This window comes from Neopsephotus bourkii, unplaced genomic scaffold (genome assembly GCF_033783945.1).
Source record: "Neopsephotus bourkii isolate Nb327-2 ecotype Australia unplaced genomic scaffold, CSIRO-AGI_Nbou_v1 NB_245, whole genome shotgun sequence".
Taxonomy (NCBI): Eukaryota; Metazoa; Chordata; class Aves; order Psittaciformes; family Psittacidae; genus Neopsephotus; species Neopsephotus bourkii.
Window position 1 is genome coordinate 2,129,131 of NW_026900755.1, and position 23,545 is coordinate 2,152,675.

General features: G+C 42.4%; 1 protein-coding gene across 1 annotated transcript; it reads right to left on the reverse strand.

The window, feature by feature from the left end:
• Positions 1-8,141: 8,141 nt before the first annotated feature.
• Positions 8,142-23,401, reverse strand: CMTM3 (CKLF like MARVEL transmembrane domain containing 3). Its single transcript, XM_061345951.1, has 5 exons — positions 23,231-23,401; positions 13,674-13,829; positions 11,740-11,835; positions 10,451-10,568; positions 8,142-8,762 (listed from the first exon to the last, which is right to left on the reverse strand). Exons 1-5 carry the CDS (start codon positions 23,333-23,335, stop codon positions 8,734-8,736), a joined length of 504 nt encoding a protein of 167 aa, XP_061201935.1. The 5' UTR covers positions 23,336-23,401; the 3' UTR covers positions 8,142-8,733.
• Positions 23,402-23,545: the final 144 nt, after the last annotated feature.

Consider the following 23,545-nt stretch of genomic DNA (forward strand, 5'->3'; position numbering starts at 1 on the left):
AAAATCAGAGCATGAAGAACAGGGTTTATGCTGGAAGCTCTGAATTCAAGCATCTGCAGGTATTTCAGATAGCTAGAAAGGCAGGCACAATCTCATCATAATTTTTGAGATGTGATAAAAAGTTGAGAAGGAGAGAAAAATGCAGTCTTGATTGTTAGTAAGTGCTTTCATAATGATATGTGAACATAAATAATCCCCAGCTGCAGAAGGAGAGATTGCTTCTGCACTTTGTAGAGACAATCGGTAGTAAAAGTAGGAGTTTCTCTGTTCTTAAGTCTGGAGCAGTGCTGGCTGTGTAATACAGGTAGAGAGATTCTACACCAGTGTTGCTAATGGTGGATCTTAAAAGCTGAGGTGTATAGACAAATCAGTGTGATTATCAAATAACTTCTGCTAAGCTGAAGTGTGTTAGTTGGTTCACAGGGACATGCAGGACATAGGTACTGCACCAGACGGGCTCTCTGTGTCTAGAAGAAAGGATAGTTTCAGATTATTTTCTGCTCAGTCCCACTGAAGTGAGTAGAGCCATCAAACAGCATTTTCTGAAAACTGCGTATGTAGTTCTTGCTGTTTAAAGCATAAAATAATGGGTGTTTTAGAGGGCCAGCAAAGCTCAGATTGCCTGTGTGGATGGAGATCTTGTGTGTATGGATTTTAATGGCAACAAAAGTAAGAATTTAAAAACAAAACTGAAATAGGTACAGCAGAATGCTTGACAATGCTTTGTTCAAATTAATGCCATAGTCCTCTTTCTGTTTTAACAGCGGGAGTTGATTAAAGATGAATTTATATAAGTATTCAGGAACTCTGAATGACATTTAGAGTCTTTAGTGGCATGTTTTCCCTGTTAGCCCCTTGGCCACCTGGATAGATCTGTTTGGCAGAGTGTGGTGTTGTCCAACCTCGAAGGGTTCCTTTGTTATTTTGGTCTTATTTTTGCATGGTCTTTTAAAATCTGTCTATAACTTAACCATTCTAAAAATAATCTTTAAAAAATCTGCTTACACTGTGATTTATGATAGCCTTTAATTTAGAGTATACAACACAATCTTAATTTTCTTTTGGGATATGTAGCTTTCAAAAGTGTTGTTATATATGCCCAGAAATGAAAGTTGTCTATTTATCATGAGAATGTGATTAGATGAAGTTACCTATCCAGAATCCCGGTGCAGCTCTTTCAGATGTGCTGGATGGACGAGTTGGTGAAATTGCCTTTTAATCTCTATGGGTTAGTAAATATTTTTTTATAACTAGCCACAGATATTCCTTTTTAAATTATACTTGGCAAACAGAAGATATTTAATTTTATATACAGTATACATAGTTACCTTGATTGACATATTTATAACATAGAACTTTGTGTTTACTATCAAGGGTTTATCTGTATACCATGGACTTCATGGGTAAAATTTTAAGAAGCCAGTTAGCATATATTGAAGGGTATGGAAACTATCTTCATGAATTCAGAATGAGGACTTAGGAGCATTTAGAAAAGCAATAGCCAGGTTGCATTAACAGTGTATCTGGGGTTTTTCGTACTTTTTTGATTGGGGCTGGTCCCTACAGTTATTTTAATAACATCTGGATGTGAGTAAGAGAATGAAGTATGACCATCTGCCTCTTCTGACTGTCACAGACTGTTGAATAGGGGAGATTTCAGGGTATTGCATTTGTTTTGCTTTGGACAAATGTCTCAATTGACATTTAATTAAAACCTTCATATGTTTGAAAGAAAATACCCTCTCTTAACTAGGCTGATTTATCACTTCTGGTAACCTTTTAACCCCCAAAGTACTATTGTCTAAATACTTGTAGTAATGTTACATTTATCCTGATGTCTACAGGTTAAAGTGAATCTGGCTAGCACCCTTTTATTACAACAATTGCTACCTTCATTTTTCTACTGTTTATACTTTAATCTTGAATGTTTACCGGTTTCTACTTGTTGGATATTGTGAAGGGAGAGTATATCTTAGCACTACAGTTCATCCAGCTTTAACTCATGCATCATGGTTCTGGAGTAATAAAATATTCTGATTTATATATTGTGGCCAATTTATTGCATTTTAAAATGATTTCTATACTTAAGACACAACATTTATGACATAACGAATGACTTAGCTAATCATTTTATCTGTCTAGACTTACTCTCTTCTGTGTTAGTGTCATTTTGAAACTATTTGTATATGTTGAAGTTTGTGAGGGTTCGGGAACCCACAATAAAATAGTAAAGTATGTATTTATTTCTCATAATAATGCTCAATTTTGATTTGAAAGTTGACACTTTGTATGTCTTTTCACAGAATTGTAAACAAATACCGAGAAAACTGCTTCACCTAGGGTGCCTTCATGTGTGGTACAAACACTTGTCATTCACAAAAAGAGAGATGTAAATTTATTAAACCAGTAAACACTATTTTTGTAATGTGAGTCACTAACGCATCTCTGGCTTTGTTGTGCTTTGTTTATGGCTACTGTAGTCATTGACTTCCCTTTGTGCACTAAATAGTAGATCTAATCTCATGGCCAATCAAAAGGTTGTATCGCTTTTACTCTGCTCTTCCTTCAGCTGCTACCTGAAAGATGGAGACAAAGCACACCGGTGATGTGAGCTAGAAGGTACTCCACATTTCTTTCCTTGAGACTTGTGTAAAGAGATGCTTAGTGTGGGGTATCTGTATCCTCAGTGCTGATTCTGGGTCCTCCAGAAAAAATGTAGCAGATGTAATCTAAACATTCTGATACTAGCTCATCATTTATGCTGTCTGAGGAAGGAGTATCCAGAACTGACTGAAAGACATGATCCCTTGGGATATAGGTCCTACATGGTCAGAGTTGTAACTGAACAGCTCAGAAGTAGTGGGTTAGAGTTCCATCTCAGGCTGAGCAAAGGGGATGTATTTTTTTCTCTTATCATTTGAGCACAAGTCTGCTGTGTAATACCCTTGGTATTTTGCTTTTGAAGTAAGAAAATTTGTAATGTCTTGCCAAGGAAAATCTTAACAAGCATTCTGTGTGTGCAGAACCTGACTCTGTTGTCCTCACTCAGGCAAAATTCCCCATTGACTTAGGGGACTGCAGGTCAGGTACCCATTTATCACCAAATCCTGATCAAGGATTTAAAGACTATCTTGAGTTAGCAAATATTGATACAGAGACCATTTACAGCCTTGAAGCAATTTCACATTATTTTGGTAAGTGTTCTTGAAGTTCTCAAACTGCACACGAGGCCAGCTGATAAAATAGATGCTTTCTGTAGCGGTACCTACCAGCTGTGATCACTGACATCTGGGGATTGACAGCTGGAACCTACATGTGTGTGTAGCATCTTCCAGCTCTGTATGCGCCAGTTGTGCCATTAATGCTTGACCAATTCCATGGGCAAGGTAACTCTACAAGAAAGTGTAACCCCAGCTTGGTTTCACACTAGTAACAATTTGTCAATGTGTGCGTGCTTCTTCTCTATTGGTGTTTATGCTAAACAAAAGCCACGAGCTGAAGAATTGTCATGTCTGGCAATACAGAAAGCATTTTCTGCTTTTAAAATCCATACTGTTACAGCATAATTTAAATGGTGTATTTATCGGTTTTAAATGTCATTTTGCTTTTCCAGTCTTTTGTATATGGGCACAATACTTTTTGTAAATTTTTTTTTATTTTGTCTTCCTCTTTTTTTCTTTCTGATATTTGAAGATTTGAGCTCTACAAATTTTCATGGTACTCTTCTGATCATGTCTTCATAGTGGTAAAAGTCTGTATTTTTGTATGTAGGGAAAATGGTAGTTTTCTAACACTTATCTTGATCAATATAGTATGGAATCATTTGTGAAGGACTTCCTGTTTAATAAATGGACATATTAAAGTACTAAAACACTGTGTTCATCTTCATCTGTAAAGGCAACATATAAACTTGCGTATACCAGAGGTGGTGGTGGGGTGGTCAGTTAACTGATAATCCAGCAAGTGCGATTGCTGAATGTACTTCCTATGCAAGACAACAGCATTGGGGTTAGACACCAAACCAGCCAACCCTCAGTTGTGACTGTCTCTGGCAAGACAAACTTTGTAGATACAGGAGTTAATGAAAAACCATGTGTAAGCAGTCCTTGGGAGGTTATATGTAACACAAAGCACATGGTACTGCTTTATTGCTGAAGGGGATTGCTCTTGTGTAAGCTTCCCCCTCTGGTATGCTGTTAACAGGCTGAAGTGCTGTGTCATGTGGTTGGCAGCATCACATTCTGGACTGAAAAGGAATTCTGGGGCTGAAATGCCAGAATGAGTGGGTAGTACTCTGCCCCTCATGGGCATTGGGATCCAAATCCCACCTTGATTCAGTTGGGATTTTTGGTATCCAGGTGCTTTAGGTGGAAGGTGAAATCACTGAGTTGGTAAGAACTGCAGGAACCTGTGGATGGATGAGTTGAGTGTTCTGGAAAGACTTGGGAATATGGATGATGCTCTTGAAACACTGCTTAGGGATAATGTGTGGGAGGTGGGGAGGTGGATAAAGGTGGTGGTACAGCTAAGCTAGAAGGATTAACAAAGGAACTCACATGCTCATACACCTTTTCTGCTACAAGATGGGCCCGGTCATTCTGCCTGTGTGGGGCTGTTGGCAGTGTTGGCTGTTGTCATCTGTTGTGGTATTGCATCTGTTGGACCAGCTTAAAGATCAGACCTTAACACAGTTGATGCTAATTCTCTGGGTAGCCTTGTTTTACCTTCTGACCTACAAGTTTTACAGAGAACAGTGTACCGTGAATTCTTCCAGTAAAGGAGGAATCTGTGTTGCAGTGGGGGGGTTTTGATGCAGTCCTGTTTACTTAGAAATAAAATGAGATGGTGTCTCCATCCTGTTTTTCTTAAACCAATACTCCCTGCTAAAAGGTGTCTCAAGCATTTATAACAAGAGAATCTAAATTTTTTTCTGCTTCTTTGATGTGTTACCTCTCTCTTGTTCTCTCTCCATGCTAAAAAAAGAATTAAAGGAGGGCTAGGTGGAGCTGCTGCTTGTATTTTTACATATGCATGGTAATATGTATCTTGCATTTGTTCTTTGGGGGGGCAGTTTGTATCCTGGTCTTTGGAATGAATCACTATTACTTTCAGTCTCTGGTGAGGCTGGATGCAAGCTGCCTGCTGTGAGGTTTATCTCAGCCTAGCAGCAATGTGTATGTTTCCTCATTTATTTCTGCACTTTAGCAGTGCAGGTGTTAGCAACACGCACTGTCAGTGTTTGGTTACAAGTACGTGCTTGCTTAATGATACAGGCTGCTGGCCTCCTAGGAGGGAAAGGTGCAGCTATAAAATTCAAGCTTAGAACTTTGCACAATGAATGCTTACCAGAAGCATAATGAATGAAAAACATCTGCTTGCTATGCAGAGCATTAAATTGTCTTCTGCCTCCCAGCACACCAGGCTGGTGGAAGCATTCTTCACATCACAGGCTGAGATACACGGCTCTTGTCATTCCTTTGTCAGTTGGAAATGAAAGACTTACAGAACTTCAAACAGTGTCAGGTGAAAAGCAAAATTAAGTGGAGTAATGGGCAGAGTGCTACAAGGGCTGCTGAGCCTCTTATTTCAGTCAGAATCTAAAAAGGCTGCTTGGAAAGGTCTTAAAAATTCCTTCACACCACCTGACCACAATCACTGCACAAGACTGGAGCAGTCTTCCATAGGGACGTATGTATAAAAGCTTTTTGATAGGCGAAGGTAGGAAGGAGACCCTTGAACAGCGTGAGAGCTGTGTGAAGTATTCACCTGCGATGCCAGCTGATCCATTTTCCTTCCTGTTACTGACTGATTCACAGAGTTCTTGTGTTGTTTCTACACAGATTTGTTCCATGGTGAAAACTCACTGCTCCCTAGGTTTGTCTGCTGCTTAAGTGCTCTTCAGCAAGCACTGGAATTAAAAAGGAGAATGGCTGCGTGCTGCAGGTGTACAGCTTGTGCCATGGATCTTGAATCTCAGCTGTTTTGGTCTTGTTAGCTGACGAAAAACAACCAACAAGCAAGCTAAAAGACCAAGTAGACTCTTCCTCTCCCTACACTAGACTGAGCTTGGTGCAATGTTGCTGGCAGGAGATGAACGAAAGACTGAGTCAATTCCCCACAAATCAGAATTGGGTTTAAAGTAGTTACTTTTAATGGAATTTTCTATTCTGAAATGATACTCATAAAATACTGAAGTGTATTTTATTTCAGTCATGGGAACAGATCTTTTTAAATAAAATGCTGGAATCTTACACAAGGGCTTGACCCCGGGAGGCAGACTGCTTAGAAATAAATAGAATCATCAAATACTTGAATGCTGGTAACAACATTCTCTGCATAGGCAATTAATTGCCTGCTTGCCAGAGTAGTCCTGAGACAGCTCATGAGCAATTCTGTTTGCCTCTTCTGTGGATTTTAGGTAGAGCAGGAGAGACTGAAAAGTCCTTGATGGGACTAAGGGTTACTTAGCAACAACTAAAAACATTGGTCTGTTATCAGCATTGTTCTCAGACTAAAGCCAGAACACAGCCCTGCACCAGCTACTAAGGAGAAAAATGACTGCTACACCTGAACCCAGGACAAAAGCCTTAGCAGATTCTGGGTTCTAATATGTCTGGGACGGGTACACCCCAAGGGGATTGCTGGTTACAGTGGTGTCAGCTGCCAAGTAGGAGCACGGTATCTCCAATGTCTACTGAATATGCTAAAACTGATTCTTGGTTAAGTTCTGTCATGCTTATGTGCTAAAGATGAAGTTTCTTCTTGCAAGCTGTGTGAGTGTTGAGTCTTCAGTGCTGCCTCTCGGCTACTGGCCACCTCTCCAGCACACGGAATCCTGCTTACGGAGTTCCCTGGAACACCATTAATCCCACTGGGCAGAGGCAAAGCAATAAAACCAGGTCTTAAATTTAAGTAAAGACACCCAATGCTTCTATTAAAAGAGGTTTAATCCAGCGCGGTTTCTAAATATTAACCATGTTCTAGTATCCAGCTGTAACATGCAGTACAATTTTTTTAATTAAAAAAGAGAAATACAAAATAATTGACTATAAAAAATGAGCCCAGGTCCCCTGACATCACAGTACATGCCAGTAAAATACAACAAAAAAGAAAAGAACTATGGGATCTCATGCAGGAAGAGGTCCAAAGAGCTTTCTCATAATAGCGAAGATGATTTGATACAGTTAGAGGCAACCCTTTGCTTTTGCTTCTGTTCCCTTAGTGGTCTGGAGATGAGATGTGTAGCTGCCCAATGGACAGCTCTTGTGTCTGACAGCACCTTCCCAGGCTCTTGCTTGCTGTTGGGTACCAAATTCTACCCGTCAGCAGCCAGCTGCTAACAGGGAATTGGAACCTGAGTGGTGATCTTGTTTTAAAGGAAATCTGCTTTTACTGGTTTATCCCCATTTTCCATTTACTCTGTCAGTACCATCTGTTCTCATTTTAATTACTTCTTCTGAAGGCCACCTGTTCTGGTACTATATGAATTATTAAAAACGTACACAGGTTTCTTTGAAATAGACCCATCTGATGCTGTATGTAGGAAGCACACCGTGCTTTCTCCAAGCAGTGTGTGGCGGACACCAAGTATGTCAAGATTGGCTGTGCTACCACTGAGAGCACCTTCGTAAACTTCAAATGCAGAAGGCTTTTCCCCTGCAATACTACACCAGCAATGTAAATCATGTCTTTCTGGGTGGGTGGGAAAAACCCAACAACCAAAACACACAAACACCAAAAAGGAGTCTGGGAAAATGAATTTCATTGCAGACATTCTCCAGTTTGGAGGTTGTTGTTTTGGCCTTTCACAGTGGGGAGGATGCACTGCCCTCCTGGGGCCCAGGGATCCTGAGTCATACAGATAGAGCTGTCTGTTTTGCACAACCAGCAGACCAAGTTCAGCACTGCTTCTCCTGGGAGGATGGGCGTTTGCAACACAGGGCATGAGGTCAGACAGTGGTTGAGATCCTGCACACAAATATTTACAGGCTTCAGTAGGCAGCTGTTGGATAGTACTTGACAAGCCTTCCTTACCTGCATGTGCAAACACATACAAGGGCTTCCACACAAGTGGTAGAGAGAAGGCTGGTAAGATGATGCCTCGTCTGTTCTACCTTGTATCTGTGGTGACATTGTCCAGTTGTCACTTTTTCTTGTTGCAGATAGATAGGCAGTAAATATAAATGTGTTGAAACCAACCTGTCAGCTGTAACCTATGCCTTCAGTGCTTGAGATGGTGGAATATTCAGACTTCAGATAAAGAAATACTGTTAGTTAATCAAGAAAAATACAAATAAAGTAGAGGCATTCCAAGCCTCTCTTCTTTGGCACAGCAAGAAGTATAAAAGCTTTAAGTGTTACAGATTTGGAATTAATAAAGCATACTAAAAGTTCCACTTACATGATTAAAATATTATGATCCTGTTTACTCAGTACATCGCAGTGCTGAGGAAGGATGGGCAATGGAGAATCGAGATGTGTTGTCCCGATACAGACCTCTGGGAGAGGTTGAACTACCATAAAATGTGTAGTTCTGAAGGATTGTCTAATGGCATTGGGAATAGTCTCCTCTTCCACATCACTGCCCTATTTGTGCTTTCATATTCTGTAAACAGTGAGGTGGAAAGAGAATATCAAGGTTGAAATAAGGGAGATATTTCAATTGGCAGTGCATTTGGCAAAGAGGAAAGTGCCTGATGATCTTCCCTTCACACTTGCTTGCTGCTCAGTTCTTCAGTCCGAGTCAGAATTGGAGTCCTCATCTGAAATGTAAGACAAAAACCAATAGTGAAAATGAAAACTGGCCACCTCTACATCCGCTTCAGCTCTTGCTGGGAGAGGTACACTGCTCTTCAGCAGGCATGTGCTTCAAAGGATGTGGCGTATTTAGGAAAAGGCTTGTAACATGACAGTTCTTTCTAATATGATGGAGCTTTAAATGGTGTCTCAAAGGACTTGAGAAATGCTGCTCAGAAGCACTTAGACCACTACAATGTACATAACAGTTCAGACAGAAGAAACTGCAGAGGTATTACTGTTAGTGTGACCACCAAGAGGAAGTCTGCTGAAGACCAGCTTCCTGTACTAGAATGTTGCTGGGGGTCACAGTTATGCACTGCCAGTTAAACCTATCTGAAAGCTTTAAGATGTTAAATCCCAATAGGCACAGAAGGGTACATCTTGCCCAAGCTTGAGACTCTGCTTGCAAGGAAGCATGGGATTTCTGACCTCGGCAGGTAAGACCCCCAGTGTGAACACAAGTTTGGTGCTGGAGAGGCAGTGCTGCAGGGCAAAGCTTTTCTTGCACAGTCTTCAACACAACACTTCAACACAAAGCCACATGACTGTGTATTTGTAAGTTTATAAATTTGTCTCCATCTCCAGGGAAATCTGATGGAACCTTTAGCCTAAATTTGTACCACTGTCATCTGATTTTCTTCTGAGGTTTGTGGGGATGAGCAGTTTTTAGTCTTGTCTGTTTCCTGTGATGTGTTCCTTTAATTCTTCATTTCTTTGTTTCTCTTCTTGGCCTAAAGCTTACAAAACATTTTACAGTCCACTAGAATACCTAGAAAACACTATTAGCATTACTTTAGACCTTCAGCGATTCTGTACACATCTGGGGTGTTAGTTTCTGAGAGGTTTTGGGGGGTGAGATCTTTTGGTCTGTTTTTAGGTGTGGAGCAGTCTTCCTCATCTGTGTGGGTGCAATGAGTAGTACTGGGACATGATGCCTGATTTGAACTCCTGAGTACTGCAAAATAGCTACCTGTGTCCTGGCTTGACTTGAAATGAGTTTCAACTTCCAGCAGCAGGGCCCTCTTTTTATCTCTGAGTGGATCTGTCTGACCTGAGGTAGACTGCACCTCCCATATTAAAAGAAATTTGATAACAACCCTGTTAATTTTATGCCTTGTGGTCCTCGAATTTCAAGGTCATTTGCCCATAGATGGTTAAAGCTTGACCCTGAATAAAAGGTAATCATGATAAAGAGATGGTAAAAAGAAAGTGACACACAAAACTGTGGACTAATGGATGCTAACTTACAAAAAATAGTTTTCAAGTTATAAAAATTAAGTGAATTATTAAGTTATTAAAAAGGGTAAATGTTTGTCTTTGAAGTGAGATACTTTGGGAAGAAAAAAGTCTGTTCTGCACAATAATTTCTATAATGGGATCTGGGGCCTTGCAGAGTTAGATGGTGTAAAACTCTTGAGAAACTTTACATCTGTGGCTTGCCAGTTCTCTTTATAAATCACTTAAATTCCAGATGTATTTTAAGACTAAGCAGCTTCAAAATTCCGTATACAAACATACAGCATACAAACCCAAGGTAGCCAAGAATAGAAACTGTTCTGAGTGAGTGCTCTTGCTGCCCTGTGAAGGGTGAAATGGAGAAGAAAATCTCACGTTACGTGCTCATGGAACCAAAACAGGGAATTTTACCTACCCTCTGACTTGTGCCCTTCAGGGGAATCAGAACTGCCTTGCTTGAGAAAAGCAACCAGGTCATTGAAGGTTATGTAGAAATCAATGGCATACACGATCGTGGCTATAAATCCAAACACCTAAAATGACAAAATAATACTCTTTAAAGACAGGTCACGTCCCAGACAAATGAAATTAAGCCTAACCAACACAACAATTCTTAAAGAAGACCGAGGCTTAGTTTTTTTAGCCTGTGCCTTCCTAAAAAGTCAGGGAAGGGAAATGCGCTGTGGCCCACTGGCATCAATTAAACTACAGCTAATTTGGAAGCCTGAGTATCAATGTCTGCCGTTGCTCTGTCAGACGCATCCTTAACTATTCCCCAAGCTACATCCCTCCCTGGCTCCAGGCACATTCTGAGCATGAGCATCAGCACTGCCCTGTGCTTGGAGCTAACAAGAGATTGTAGCCTGCTCCTCCACCCTCCCATGGCTTCTCTTTGCCACCAAGAATTCGCCTCAGTTCCTCTGGAAATAGGCTGGTTTTCACTCTGGGAAGCTAGGGTAAATGCTGGGTGTGTTGCACCATGTCTAAATGGGGTGACAAAGATTGAAACAAGGTCTTTGTTTTGAAATCGTGTATTACTTGGGATGGTTTGTTAAGGGCTGATGGGTAACACTGCTGGGTATTGTTCTTCCCTATCTTTTAAAGTTATTATGCAAATTTTATTAATGTTGCATACATTATTGATGCTTAGAGTCAAGTTGCAGGTGGAGAGGCTGTATCTTATTTCTGAACACAAAATGTTGTTGATGAAGGTTTTCTCGGGGGCAGCCCATATACTGGAAAGTAAAATGACACTGCTGTTGTTTCAAGTCATCCAAGTAAAAAGAAGCCCTAGAGGCAGGAGGTTGAGATTATTTAATTCAGGCTGTCCTTAGTAGTCACATGTTTGATTTATTTTTTCATTATTATTATTATTCCTCCATTCAAGGAACTTGATGTTCTGTGCAGCAACAGAAAAGTCTTCCCTGTACAGCTGGTGAAATTAAAAAGCAGAATAGGCATCTTCCCTAAGTAGTACAGCTAACACTGAGCAGCACTGTCAGGATGAAAAAGCTATTCACTGATCCAAAACTTGTTTTTCTAACTAATTGACCATTTCTTTCTTGCTTTAGGCAAATCTAAATCTCAGTTAGTTAATGGAAGAAATGTATGATACTTGCAACGGTGTCAAAATTGACTTGTTTCCGAAGTATGTCCATACTCATTTCTCCAAAATACTCAAGTGGAAAGCTCATGTCTACTTACTCCTGCTGCTTTTGATGCTCCATCGGTATATTTTGAGACAGCAGCAATTGAAATGGCAAAGTAAATAATGGCAGCAGTGACACACCGCAAGAAATCCTGTAAAATAGGCAATGTTGCATTCTCAGATTAGTCATGAATTCCAATACAGAAAATCCTGTACAAAAGATTTCAGAAATGGCCACTAAACCCCTCTGTTGTTGCATCAGTGGACTGGCCTGATGCTGCAGCGTGACTGCAGACTGCTGTTTTGTAGCGGATGAATTGCTCATCTGGGAAATATTTGTAAATGAGAGATGACCAGAATCTTGGCATAAGCTTCTGCTCTTACAGATGCGGGTATAAATCCTACTTTTGCCAGGCTTATGACAGGCAGACCTTTCTTCAGGCTGAGAAGGGCTAGCTTTCTGTGAGGCTAAACCTGGAGCACAGCACTGTCTGCTCTAATGGAAGAATCCTTTGAAATACCTAAAGAAATCTCATCTTTACGCAGAACTCCTGCAGTACTGGAGGCTCTGGAGGAGCAAACCAGTTCCTATGGCGAACTGGAGTATGACTGTTTCTGTATAGAAGTAAGCCTGTCTGTAGGAACTGCAGCAGCTAGGAACAAAATACTTTTAATGTTTAAAGCTATGATTTATACTTAGTATGTACACTTGTAATTCCACAGGCTAGCCTAAGTGCAGGTACCTGTTGCTGTCACAGAAATACGTGCTTCTGTGGCTGAGACTGCAGCTCAGCAGGGCAGGGGCCATGCTCTGTAACACAAGCAGTGGTGTGCTGGGGAAACAGTGTCTCTGACCTGTGTATTAAATAAGGAGCTGTGATTCCCAGAGCACGTGTAAATCATGTAAGCTGGAATACTGGTATCCTGACCTCTGTTCACAATTAGATCTTCTGCCTTTTCAGAAGGCAGATGGATAAGTAAGATACTGTCTCAGAACACAAATCTTACAAGAAACTCGACTCTTCTGAAGTCAGGACAAGGTCAGTTATCTACGTTCGGCAGCTGGAGTATATTATGGTAATGGACATAATAAACACGCAAGAGCTTTTTTTGGTCTTAGTTCTGGAATCAGAGGCGTGTAAAAAACAGGAAAATGATGGGACTGAGATTACCAGCTGGAAACCACGCACAGTCACAATCAAAGCCACTGCTATTTTTTATCCACCAGTGGACTTGCTAATGTTATTTTTATACGTTGAGAGCTCAAATTCAAATCTCACTTATGATGAACTATCGCTAAACTGTACCAAAAGAGAATCCAGATCGATGGGATTACAGTTCTTTTTTGAAGTATTTATACTGGTAGGCAAATGCTCTCTTTAGAACGTAGATTTGAAGCAACAGAGACATCCAGCGGCCAGCCTGCAGTAACCACCTGCAACCACAAACCTGGAAACTGCCCAAGGAATAGCCAGCCAGTCTTTCCTTTGTGTGAATGAGCATCTGCTGGCAAGAGTTGCAGGGCTTCCCACTTAATGAAACAGCTGTCAGCTGGTTTGCACGTGGGTACGACTGCATCTCAACAGCACTTACCTGAGAATTTAAAAACACTAGTGAAGTATATGCGTTGCTATATAGCCTGCCCCGGCTTCCCCGTTTTTAAGGGTGGCTATATTAAGGAGCCCTGAGCAGTGGTTAGACTTAGGCTGGTATTGCCTGCTTCTGAAAATCCAGCCCTAAGCTGTTTGCCTGGAATAGGGAATAAATTCCATGTTTTAATACAACTATGCTTTGTGTCAGCACCAAGAAAGCTATAGTATGTATGTAATACAGCATAGTTTAAAGAGTGCTCTGGGTCCTTTTGAATAGGAGGCAATGCAGACAAGTTTCTAATAAGAAGTTATTAACAGTCATCCTAAATTCCCACACAGTCCCTTTTACTCATGTTACACTGTACAGTGAAATCTTTGAAACTGCACATTTCACTTACCATCAAAGGCCAGTAGAGTCCTTTAAACTTCTCATTAAGTTTGGAAGCGTAGGCAAAAAAAAGAAACAGTGCCAGCAGAAACTCAAGGAGCGGTGCCATCATGAAAGAGGTAGCTTGAGACGCAATATAGCAGATAAAGATGATAAATGACAGCACCTAGAGTAAAGAGAAGCCTAGTTATTCTCTTGGAACAGCAGAGCCTCAGGCAGCTGAGCAGCTTTGAAGCAGTGTTCTGTCAGTGCTGCTGGTGATGGCATTATCTTGCTTCTTTTTTTTCTTTTTTTCCTTAGGCCAAATGAGTTTTCTTGTTTAGCATGGAATAAATCTAAGGTAATGGCATTTATTTCAATGTGTATGAAGTTGACTGTCCGGAGCATGTGGTGGATTTGCACCTCTCAGAGTCAGTAATTTGCTCTGGATTGTGAACACTGCTGACAGTATAATTCTGAAAATAGAGTGGGACATTGCCAAGCAAAGAGAGCTTTAAGCTTTCAGCTGTGACTGTTCTCACTTGAAACCCGAATCATTGCTCAAATAGCCCAAAGTAACTCAGCACTGATAATCTTCTTAGAGCTAGAAGAAAAAAAGTCTGCTGTTGATGGATAGAAAAGAACTGAGAGGTAATTATCCTGTGATTTCTGGAAGTCTCAGGGTCTAGTTTTCCAGTGTTGACAGCTGGTTTAGAGACTAATTGGATAGGTAACTCCCATACATTTGTTTTATCTCCACGATAATTTGTAATTACAACGTAGTAATAGTATAGTAGTAATAGTAGTTGTAGTGTAATTACAACGTTGTTTTCCCATTCAATTAAGACCTTCAGAATACAGTTTATGGCTTAAACCAGAGAGTTTCACGATGGAAAAATGGTTAAAGAAAATGCATTTTCACCTAAACCACAGCACTGAAGTGCTTCTGGACTTTCAGCTGCTGTATTTGTGAAAGTGGGAGGTGAGGAAACCATGGAGAAACTTAACAAATGATACGCTGTGAGCTGGTCACCTCCGGGCAGAGGCTCCAGCCCTGCTGCTCTACTGCCCTGCATGGGAACTGGTTGCTGTTTTCTTCAAATTAGCTCAAAATAATACTAATAAAATGCAGCAAGCATGCTGAATAAAACAACTCCCGCAGGTATACTATGTGCTAGTTTACACCTGAGCTGCTCTGCTTAAACTTTCTTTTTGGAGACAAATGTCTGCCTAAGCAATGCTCAGAGATACTTCTGGTCAACATAGGTGCTGTTTGAGTGTTAGATTACATGGAATTTCTGAAGTTTTAAATGCTAAACTGTGACACTGACATTCTCACTCATATAATACTGAAAATAGATGTGTTATTTTTCTCCAGATGGCACACACCAATGCAGATGTGGCTTCCTGAAAAGCATAAATGTTAGCACTGTGATGATCAATGCATTTGCCTCATTCAGTTTCAGATCTATAGATTTATTTGCTGCTACCACATGTTCCTGGGAACCAACTGTAACTCAAAAAAAAACCCAAATCATTATCATATGTAAATGAAAAGGCTCCTAGAATTAATTAATAAATATTCTTATGAGCAGTCAGCCAACCTTCAAATACGTGTATCAATAGAGCCCATTTAGGTTTAGGGCCAACTACAGTTCAAGCCTGTTGAAATAATTTCTTAATCAAAACGCCTTTATTGTAAGCCTGGGTTTTGGGGACAGCTGTCAGTTTTTTACCAGGAGGATAATAGCTGAGTATATTGTTTAGAACCATTAGGACTGGGTGGTGAAGTTTGAGAGGATGTGACATTTTTAGTAAGATACTATATTTATCTTAATGTCTACGCATTGTTCTCATTTCACTGGGTTGTATGATCTGGTGTAATACACAGCGTTCACTTTTACATCTAGGCCGTTATTCTATTTTGTTATTTATTATTATTTGCTTATTGCTTCCATAGCCTTTTTGCAGCTTTTCCCAGGGTTTTCATAGAGTGTTCACTGTATCTTAACCTTAACGTGGTATTGTATTTCTGAAAATGAAAAGTAGTGAGTTCTGTTTGAAAAGAAGTGGATATAACAGAACTTGTAAAACTACTAAGAGGAAAGAGAGGACTTCCTCCTTCCTATCACACCCCCTATTCCCTTCCCACCCCCAAGGAATTAAGCCAGAAAGACGGGACTTTAACTCTGGCAATCTGCTTCACTTGAATTTGTGGAACATAATTTAGACATGGTTTCATATTTTCTCCATTTAAAAAGAAATCATCACATAGCTAGGACTTTTTTTCTTTCATTCTGATATTTAAAAGGAAATCTCTTCCTTTTTCTGGCTAAAGGCAAGTGTGATAGCTGAGATGTACAGACAGAGAAGTATGCAGGGACAAACAGCAGCAGGGAGAAAAGGCCTTCAGGATAGGTCCCACCTACCAACCCCCTTTCAGTAGCTGAGCATTAGACCTGAAGTGAACTTGTTAGATCACTTATGAAAGGATTAAATGCAGTGTTAAATAATACATCATACTACAGCAGCAAGGGGAGGCAGAGGGGCAAATTTCGGATATGTAAGTTGATGACGCAGAGGGAGATCACTTTGATCTCGATTCTGTTCAATACAGTAACTCCTGTGCTCTGCCTGCCTTTATACAGAGCAAAAAGTTATCCTGTCAAAAGCCTTAACTATTAGGTGAAACGAAGAGCCTTCGTATTCTTTTAAGATCAGCTTTACAGTAGTTTGTGCAACTTAAGGTTCCTGCTGTCTTCCCCTCACCCTGATGGTCCTGGGCTGGTCTATGTGGTTTGAAATGCAGAGCAGTGCCCAAGACCCTGCGTAATCGGGGCTCAGGATGCAACAGAAACTTGTTTTGTGATGAGCACACTGAGGGGGGGCTCCTGCTCTGATACGCTGCTGGGATCCCTGCTTCGGTGCAAGGTAAGTTGCTGAAGAGACAAAAGCATCAGTCTGAGCATTTCAGCTTTCTAATTTGGTCTGATCCAGAGAACCTGGCATCTGGGGAAATACTGGTTGTCCATTTAAAATCCAGTTAACAGGACAGTTACTTGCTCCAACAAATTCTCAGTCACTGATAGGATTCCATCAGTCTCCTGCTGCCTGTTCCTCAGCTCTGATGAACAGTACCAATACTCCTGCCGTCACCACCACCAGTGGGAGGCTTGAGTTCCAGCCCATTGCAGCTCCCTGCTCCTTACCTCTACTTATCAGCACCCCATTGTTGTGCTGGTGAAGCGCACATTAAAACCACATTAAAAATACCCAACACCCTTGATTTGCAAGAATTCCCTTGATTTCAATGGATTCCTGATGATAACTGTAAAAGGGAAAGAATGATAACATGAAGCATGATTACTGCTCTCATTTTGGAGGCATTCAGAGACTGAAAAGGCTCAAGGAAGATTTTGTGAAATACACACCTATAAAATAATGGACCAGATTTTGAGAATAAAGGTTAAGAGATAATATTTTAGATGTTACAGCCTTCACTGAGGCAAGGCTGGAAGGGCAGGCAGGCATTAGAAAGAGCAAGAGAAACAAAAGGAAGGAGGTGCCTGATGGCTCTGTAGGGCTTGTTTTTTGTTTTCTTTCCCTAGTGGCAGTGTCACAGACCTGATGTGGATTTTGATGTCAGATCTAGAAACATGACATGAAACCATGTCTAAATTATGTCAGTTACTAGGTAACTTGGGGACAGCCCTGTGTAATAGGAGAGCCCCAAAGCTGCTGGCTTTCAATAACGTTTCTCGTTTCTTTATTTACAGATCATTTCCTCTTCTGGTAAGTGGAGTGCATGGACTCCCTGAGCAATAGTGGTTATTACCTATTACTGCCTTTTCTGAATTACAGAAGTGAGTAGGTGTCTTATCTGACCATTGAACTGCAGTGCCATTAACTGCAGCACCTGATGTAATCTAAAAATCTGGTTATTTAAAAACCACACCTCTCCCCCCACCATACACTGATCTGTCCGCCTGTACCCAGAACTCATGAACACCTATTTGCTTTTCCAGACTTCAAGTCTTTGAGACAAATATCTGCCAAATCAAAAACTGCTCAAAACTGACAAACTCTAAAGCAACGTTCAGAACATAGCCTGACTCTTCTAAAGACCGTCAGATGATCAAAGCATATCAAACTTGTTCTGCACTTTTTTACTGCAGCTACATATTTAAAAATTATTTCAGAGAAGGCCAAGCAATGGGATTCTTGTAATTTTTCAACAGCTCTGTATCTGTGCTAAAAAAGAAAACAAGCTGAAACCAAAACCCAACAGCTAGAGAGGAAGTTCGGCTCAATGTGTTTGCAAGTTCATGTTTAGCACTTTCAGACTCAGAAAGCACTGCTGCTTCTGGGAGAAAAAAAAAGTAGTGTTTCATCAGTTTTGTCCATTTGCATATACAAAGGGGAGGTCCTTGTCCCTCGGGATTACATCCTCAGCACTGATAGCAGCTATTGAAAGTTTATCATGATTGCCAGCTCCGCTGTGGAATAATATGTGGATGCAGAAAGCTGTAGCTCAGTGAAGCACAGAACAGGCTCCTTTCTTAGCCTGGAAGTGGTAAGATTATATAAGAAATCCTGGCAAAAAAAGAAGCCTGATTTGTTCACTGAGCACCTTTTTTTTTTTTTTTTTTTTTGGTGTGTGTGGGGATGAGACTGTACATTAAAGAGAAAGAACTATTAAATATTACTTTTTCTTTTTTAAAGGAACTTCTCTGGGATTGTGTTTCAAAATAAATTTTCTCCCACATAATTCTCACTCAATACTGTTGCTGGGCTTCTTCAGCTGGCCAGGCATTATGAAGTTATACTGAATCATATAAGTAACTTCCACTAGAAGGTATAAAAAATAATGAGTTACAATGGTTAGAGAGCACTGGGCTCCTTAAGGGTGGGAGGACTGCTGAAGTGCTGAGGTCAGGGCAGACTGAGAAGGCGTTAGCTCCATGCAGGGAGAAGAGAGCCCACTGGGAGCAACACAGATGCTGGGAAGCAGCTGACATCATTGCACACTACTACACACCCCAGTGCCCTCCACTCACTGTCCGCACCATCAAATGCATCAAATGCCCCTTATGTGCCCTCCTGGGAAAAGAACAGGTTTGCTTAACAGTTTTAAAAGCGGCTTGTGGTGATCTCTTCTGGGCAAGAGTGCATTTGTTATTGCTTATTGGTAGAGAGTGAAAGCAGGTCACAGAACAGTTTGGGTTGGAAGGGGCCTTAGAGCTTGTCCAGTTCCAAGCCCCTGCCATGGGAAGGGACACCTTCCACTAGACCAGGTTGCTTCAAGCCCTGTCCAACCTGGCCTTGAACACTGCCAGGGATGGGGCAGCCACAGCTTCTCTGGGCACCCTGCGCCAGCGCCTCAGCACCCTCACAGGGAAGAACTTCTTCCTAATGTCTAATGTAAATTTTCTGTTAGCTTCAAGACATTGCCCCTGTCCTATCCCTACACACCCCTCTCCACATTTCTTGTTGTCCCCTTTAGGCACTGAAAGCTGCTCTAAGGCTGAACAAGCCCAATACTCTCAGTCTGTCTCCATAGAAGAGGTGCTCACTCAGTGGTCTCTGCTATTTTACTTCTTCATTGTACTTGTCATAGAGTTGAAGTTCTTGGTTCCCCCAGAGTTAGCTGCAAGAATTGCCTTCTGGCTACAGACCCAGTCAAAGGTACCGGATTGTCTTCAAAGGAGGCTTTACACAGAGCAGCTGGAAGTTTCAGTTATGAAGGTCAGTTCAGAGGAGACTGAAAAGACAGAAGAGAGACAGGAAAAGAGAAGAAAAACAGGCACAATGATTTCTACATTCTTTGTGTGACCACAAAGGTGACACAACCTTATACAGGACAACCTTATATAGTCATACTACATTTGTATCAAAAAAATCACAGTATCACAGTATGTTAGAGATGGGAAGGGACCTCAAAAGATCATCTAGTCCAATCCCCCTGCCGGAGCAGGAACACCTAGATAAGGTTACACAGGAACGTGTCCAGGCGGGTTTTGAATGTCTCCAAAGAAGGAGATTCCACAACCTCCCTGGGCAGCCTGTTCCAGTGTTCCGTCACTCTCACTGAGAAGAAGTTTCTTCTCAGGTTTAAGTGGAACCTCTTGTGCTCCAATTTGTACCCATTTCCCCTTGTCCTTTCATTGTTTGCCACTGAGAAGAGCCTGGCTAATACATAATGCCACTGTGTACTGGCTTCAGGGAACTAAGGAGATGACAATTACAGTAGTCACCAGGACAAACACAAAAGCTTGACTGAAACAGCCAGGATGAGCAGCAGGACACATAAATGTGAATCTTGCCTGGACAAGCTCTGGTGGCAGGTATGAGAGTGTCTGTTAAATGGTTTCAACATGGGATAGAGGGAACTGAAAAATGCATCTCTTAAGGAGGGAAAAGAGCATGGGTGAGAAGCTGACCTTCAAGACAGCAACTTCAGTACTCAGAAAAAATAAGTAGCTTAAGAGGAGTGGTAAAATATATGGAAGAAATAATGGTATGGGGAGGGGACAGAAAGGGAAAACAATCAACCTGGGAGATTAAAAATGGTGATTAGAAACTGGAGGTGCAAGACAGTGAGAATAAATAGGCTCAGGAGAGACAGCAAAGCTTATACATGTATTTGATGTTACTGCTTTGTGGCTGTGCAGCTATCCCACATGGAATAAAAAATTAATGAGGCGGGAAGATGAGAAGGAAAAGGAACAGAGGGATGGGGGAAACTTCCTTCTCTGAATAAAATCTGAGATTCTAATTAAGCTTCTTCCTGTAATCGGCTTCATCACCAGCCTAACTTGTTCTAGAGGAAGCACCAGAATGCCCAGACCTGATAGACCCCAGAGCAGTCTGCATGCCGACATGAAACTTGCACCTGAACACTGTGAAGACCCATACTCACTTCATGTGAAAATGTGTAAAAATGTATGAAAATGTTACTTTTGACAACAAGTGGCTATAAGTTTCCTTCATCTGAACAAAGCAATCCTCGCTGCTGAGGGAACCTGCTGAAGCTGACTTCTCTTCCCTTTCTGCCATACCCAGAAAAGCAGGAGCGTGACCATCTACCCCAGTCAAGACGAGTCTGCAAGTTGCTGCTTTGCTTCAGTGGTAATATATTTTTCAGTATGTGGTGGTTTGTGTTTTGCATGTTGAAAAAGCTGACTTGGCATTTCCTGCAGCGGAACAGAAAGCCTCTGATCTACCTGCAGACATGCCAGTATTTGCATGACTTTAAACACAGAGAAATAAAGCACATCCCTTGGGACCTGCCAAGCTGCTGAATAATAATAATAATGTGAGAGAGGTAATTGATAACAATGAGAACCCCATTTTCTTTCTAAACAAAGGACACTATTCAAAATCTGTATCCCATGAATTATTATTTACATATGTTTATGCAGAACACAACCCTGCCCCGCATCAGTGCTGTGTCAAAGAGGGACAAATCACACATTTGAAAGGAGAAATACAAAGCTAAAGATGAAACACAGATATAAACTGTGACAGATTTAACTTGGAGTCATCTTCAATTATTTGGCACTGCATTTCTCTAATTGTACACAGACTGGATTTGTTCTGGGGCCTACGCTGCCTTCAAGGGTTTCTTCTAGTAAAGCTGAGGCAACAGGAGAGAAACTACCACTGCCTTCCCTGTGTCAGGAAATGACACCCTTGGCACGTGGGCTGGCCCACAAAGAGCGACAGACAGAGCAGTTTTTATTACTCCAAGGAGGCATAATCAGTACTTCTCTATGACAACAAAGGGTGAGTCTGATCCCATGACCAAAACAGTATTCCTCAAATATGTCATCATTTGGAGATGTTAAAAAGCCAGCCTGTCTGAAAGTCATCATCAGTAGATGTAGGCTTCTATAGGAAATTCCGGTATATATTATAGAACATAACAAAAATGAATGCCAAAGGAGGGAAGTTAGTTGGTTTGGTATCCTCTGAACGTGTTTTTGCAAACTGCAGATGCTGTATGAGTGACAGGGATACATGGGGCTTTACAGCACTTCTGCTGGAGCTGATGCAGCATGTGGCCTCTGCTCCCCAGCCCAAGGTCTGTGCTCCCCACTGCAGAAGTCACCCTCATCTCCTGGATGAATGGGCTTTCCTCTCAAATCCAGCTGTGCATCTCCTGGGTGTTCCCAACAGCTTCACAAAATCACAGGGCTGCTCAGGGAGTCTAACGGCGCTGTCCCCTTCTGCCCACACCTCCCCCTTCTCCTGCCTGAATTTCCCCGTTTCCTTCTCCGAGCTAGCACAGCGGATAGCCAGAGACACCTTACAGATCTAAACAGTGCTCCATGTTTAGTTTAGCTCCACGACTGCTAGTTTGAGCTGTCCTAATATTTGACTACTTGCTGTCAAAAAATTACAGATTAGTGTTTAAATCTCTCGTTATTTCTAGTATAAATGATGTTGAAGGTATAATTTCAAATAACTAAATCCCTCTTAAAATTTAACTTTTTATTTGAAATACCCACTGCCCATGGGGGTAGATTTTCTTAAAAAACACCAGTACCTTAAAGGGGGCTGCAAGGAATTTGGAGACGGACTTCTTACAAAGGCATGTAGCGTCTGTCAGAGGGGAGACTTAGACATTAGGAAGAAACCTCTGTGAGGGTGGTGAAGCCCTGGCACAGGGTGCCCAGAGAAGCTATGGCTGCCCCATTCCTGGCAGTGTTGAAGCCCAGGCTGGACGAGGCTTGGAGCAACCTGCTCTAGTGGAAGGTGCCCCTTGCCCATGACAAGGGGTTGGAGCTGCAAGAGCTCTAAGGTTGCTTCCAACCCAAACCAGCCTGTGATTCCCTTTCCCTACCAGGCAGGTACTCTTTCATTCGTCAGGCTTTAAACCTTTAAAAGTAAAATACCAGAAAGTGTTACACTAGAAATCAACAGCCCTGATCTCAGGACTTGTCCCTAGAGCAACAAATGTGGTGCAGTTCTGGGGGAGCAGTGTTTCCCACTATTGCTGCCGCTGATTGTTTGGTCTTTTCACAGTAGGTGAACTGTCCCCACAGCGTGTCTCTCTCCGAGGCCAGGGCAAACGCAGCTTTTGGTGCACTCAGGACCAAAGTTGGTAGATAATTATGCCCTACGTAATGCCACCCCCCATTAGATGGTAAGGATCTTCCTGAGGTACTGAGGCCATACTCACACCAAGCCTTCCCCATGGCACTAGGAGGTAAACCAGAACTGGTCAGCTGTGGTCACTGTATCCACACTGCGGGCAGGTTAAAACGAAATCAAAGCCGTTTTTACATGAAGACCTCTCCTGCTAACGAGGAACACTGCGACGGCACCGGGGACTTAACGAGACCGGTCAGCCGGTTTCCGACCGCGCCTGGCAGGACGGGCTCGGCGCCGCTGCACCCCGAGCTCTCTCTCCCCATGCCGGAGCGGGTGCTCGCGGGTTGCCCTCAGCCGCGCCTGCCTCCGCCACCCCCGCGCTGCAGCCGGGGGGCCCGGCCGGGCCGAGCTAACTGCCGCGTGCGCTCCGCGGGTGGGGGCTGCGATGCGGCCCCGGCGGCGCCCCCCTCCTTGCCCCGCTCCCGCCCTTACCGACTCGGCGAGCAGGAGCCGCCCCTTGCGGGAGCGCAGCAGCTCCGCGGGCAGCAGCAGCGGGCGCGGCCCGGGCGGCGGCTCGGCGGCCCCCGGCTCCTCCATGGCGGCGGGCGCGGGGCGCGGGCGGGTGCGGGTGTTTTCTGAAGGAGGGAAGCGGAAATCGTGACCCTGCGGAAACGTGAAAAAAAGTTTCAGCATCCCCAAATCTGGGGGGTGGCGGCCGCGCCGCGCGCACGGGACGCGCCCTGTGACACCCGTTTGACCGTATCCACCCTCCCCACGGCGCTGGGGAGACGCTGCGGGTGTCTTCGG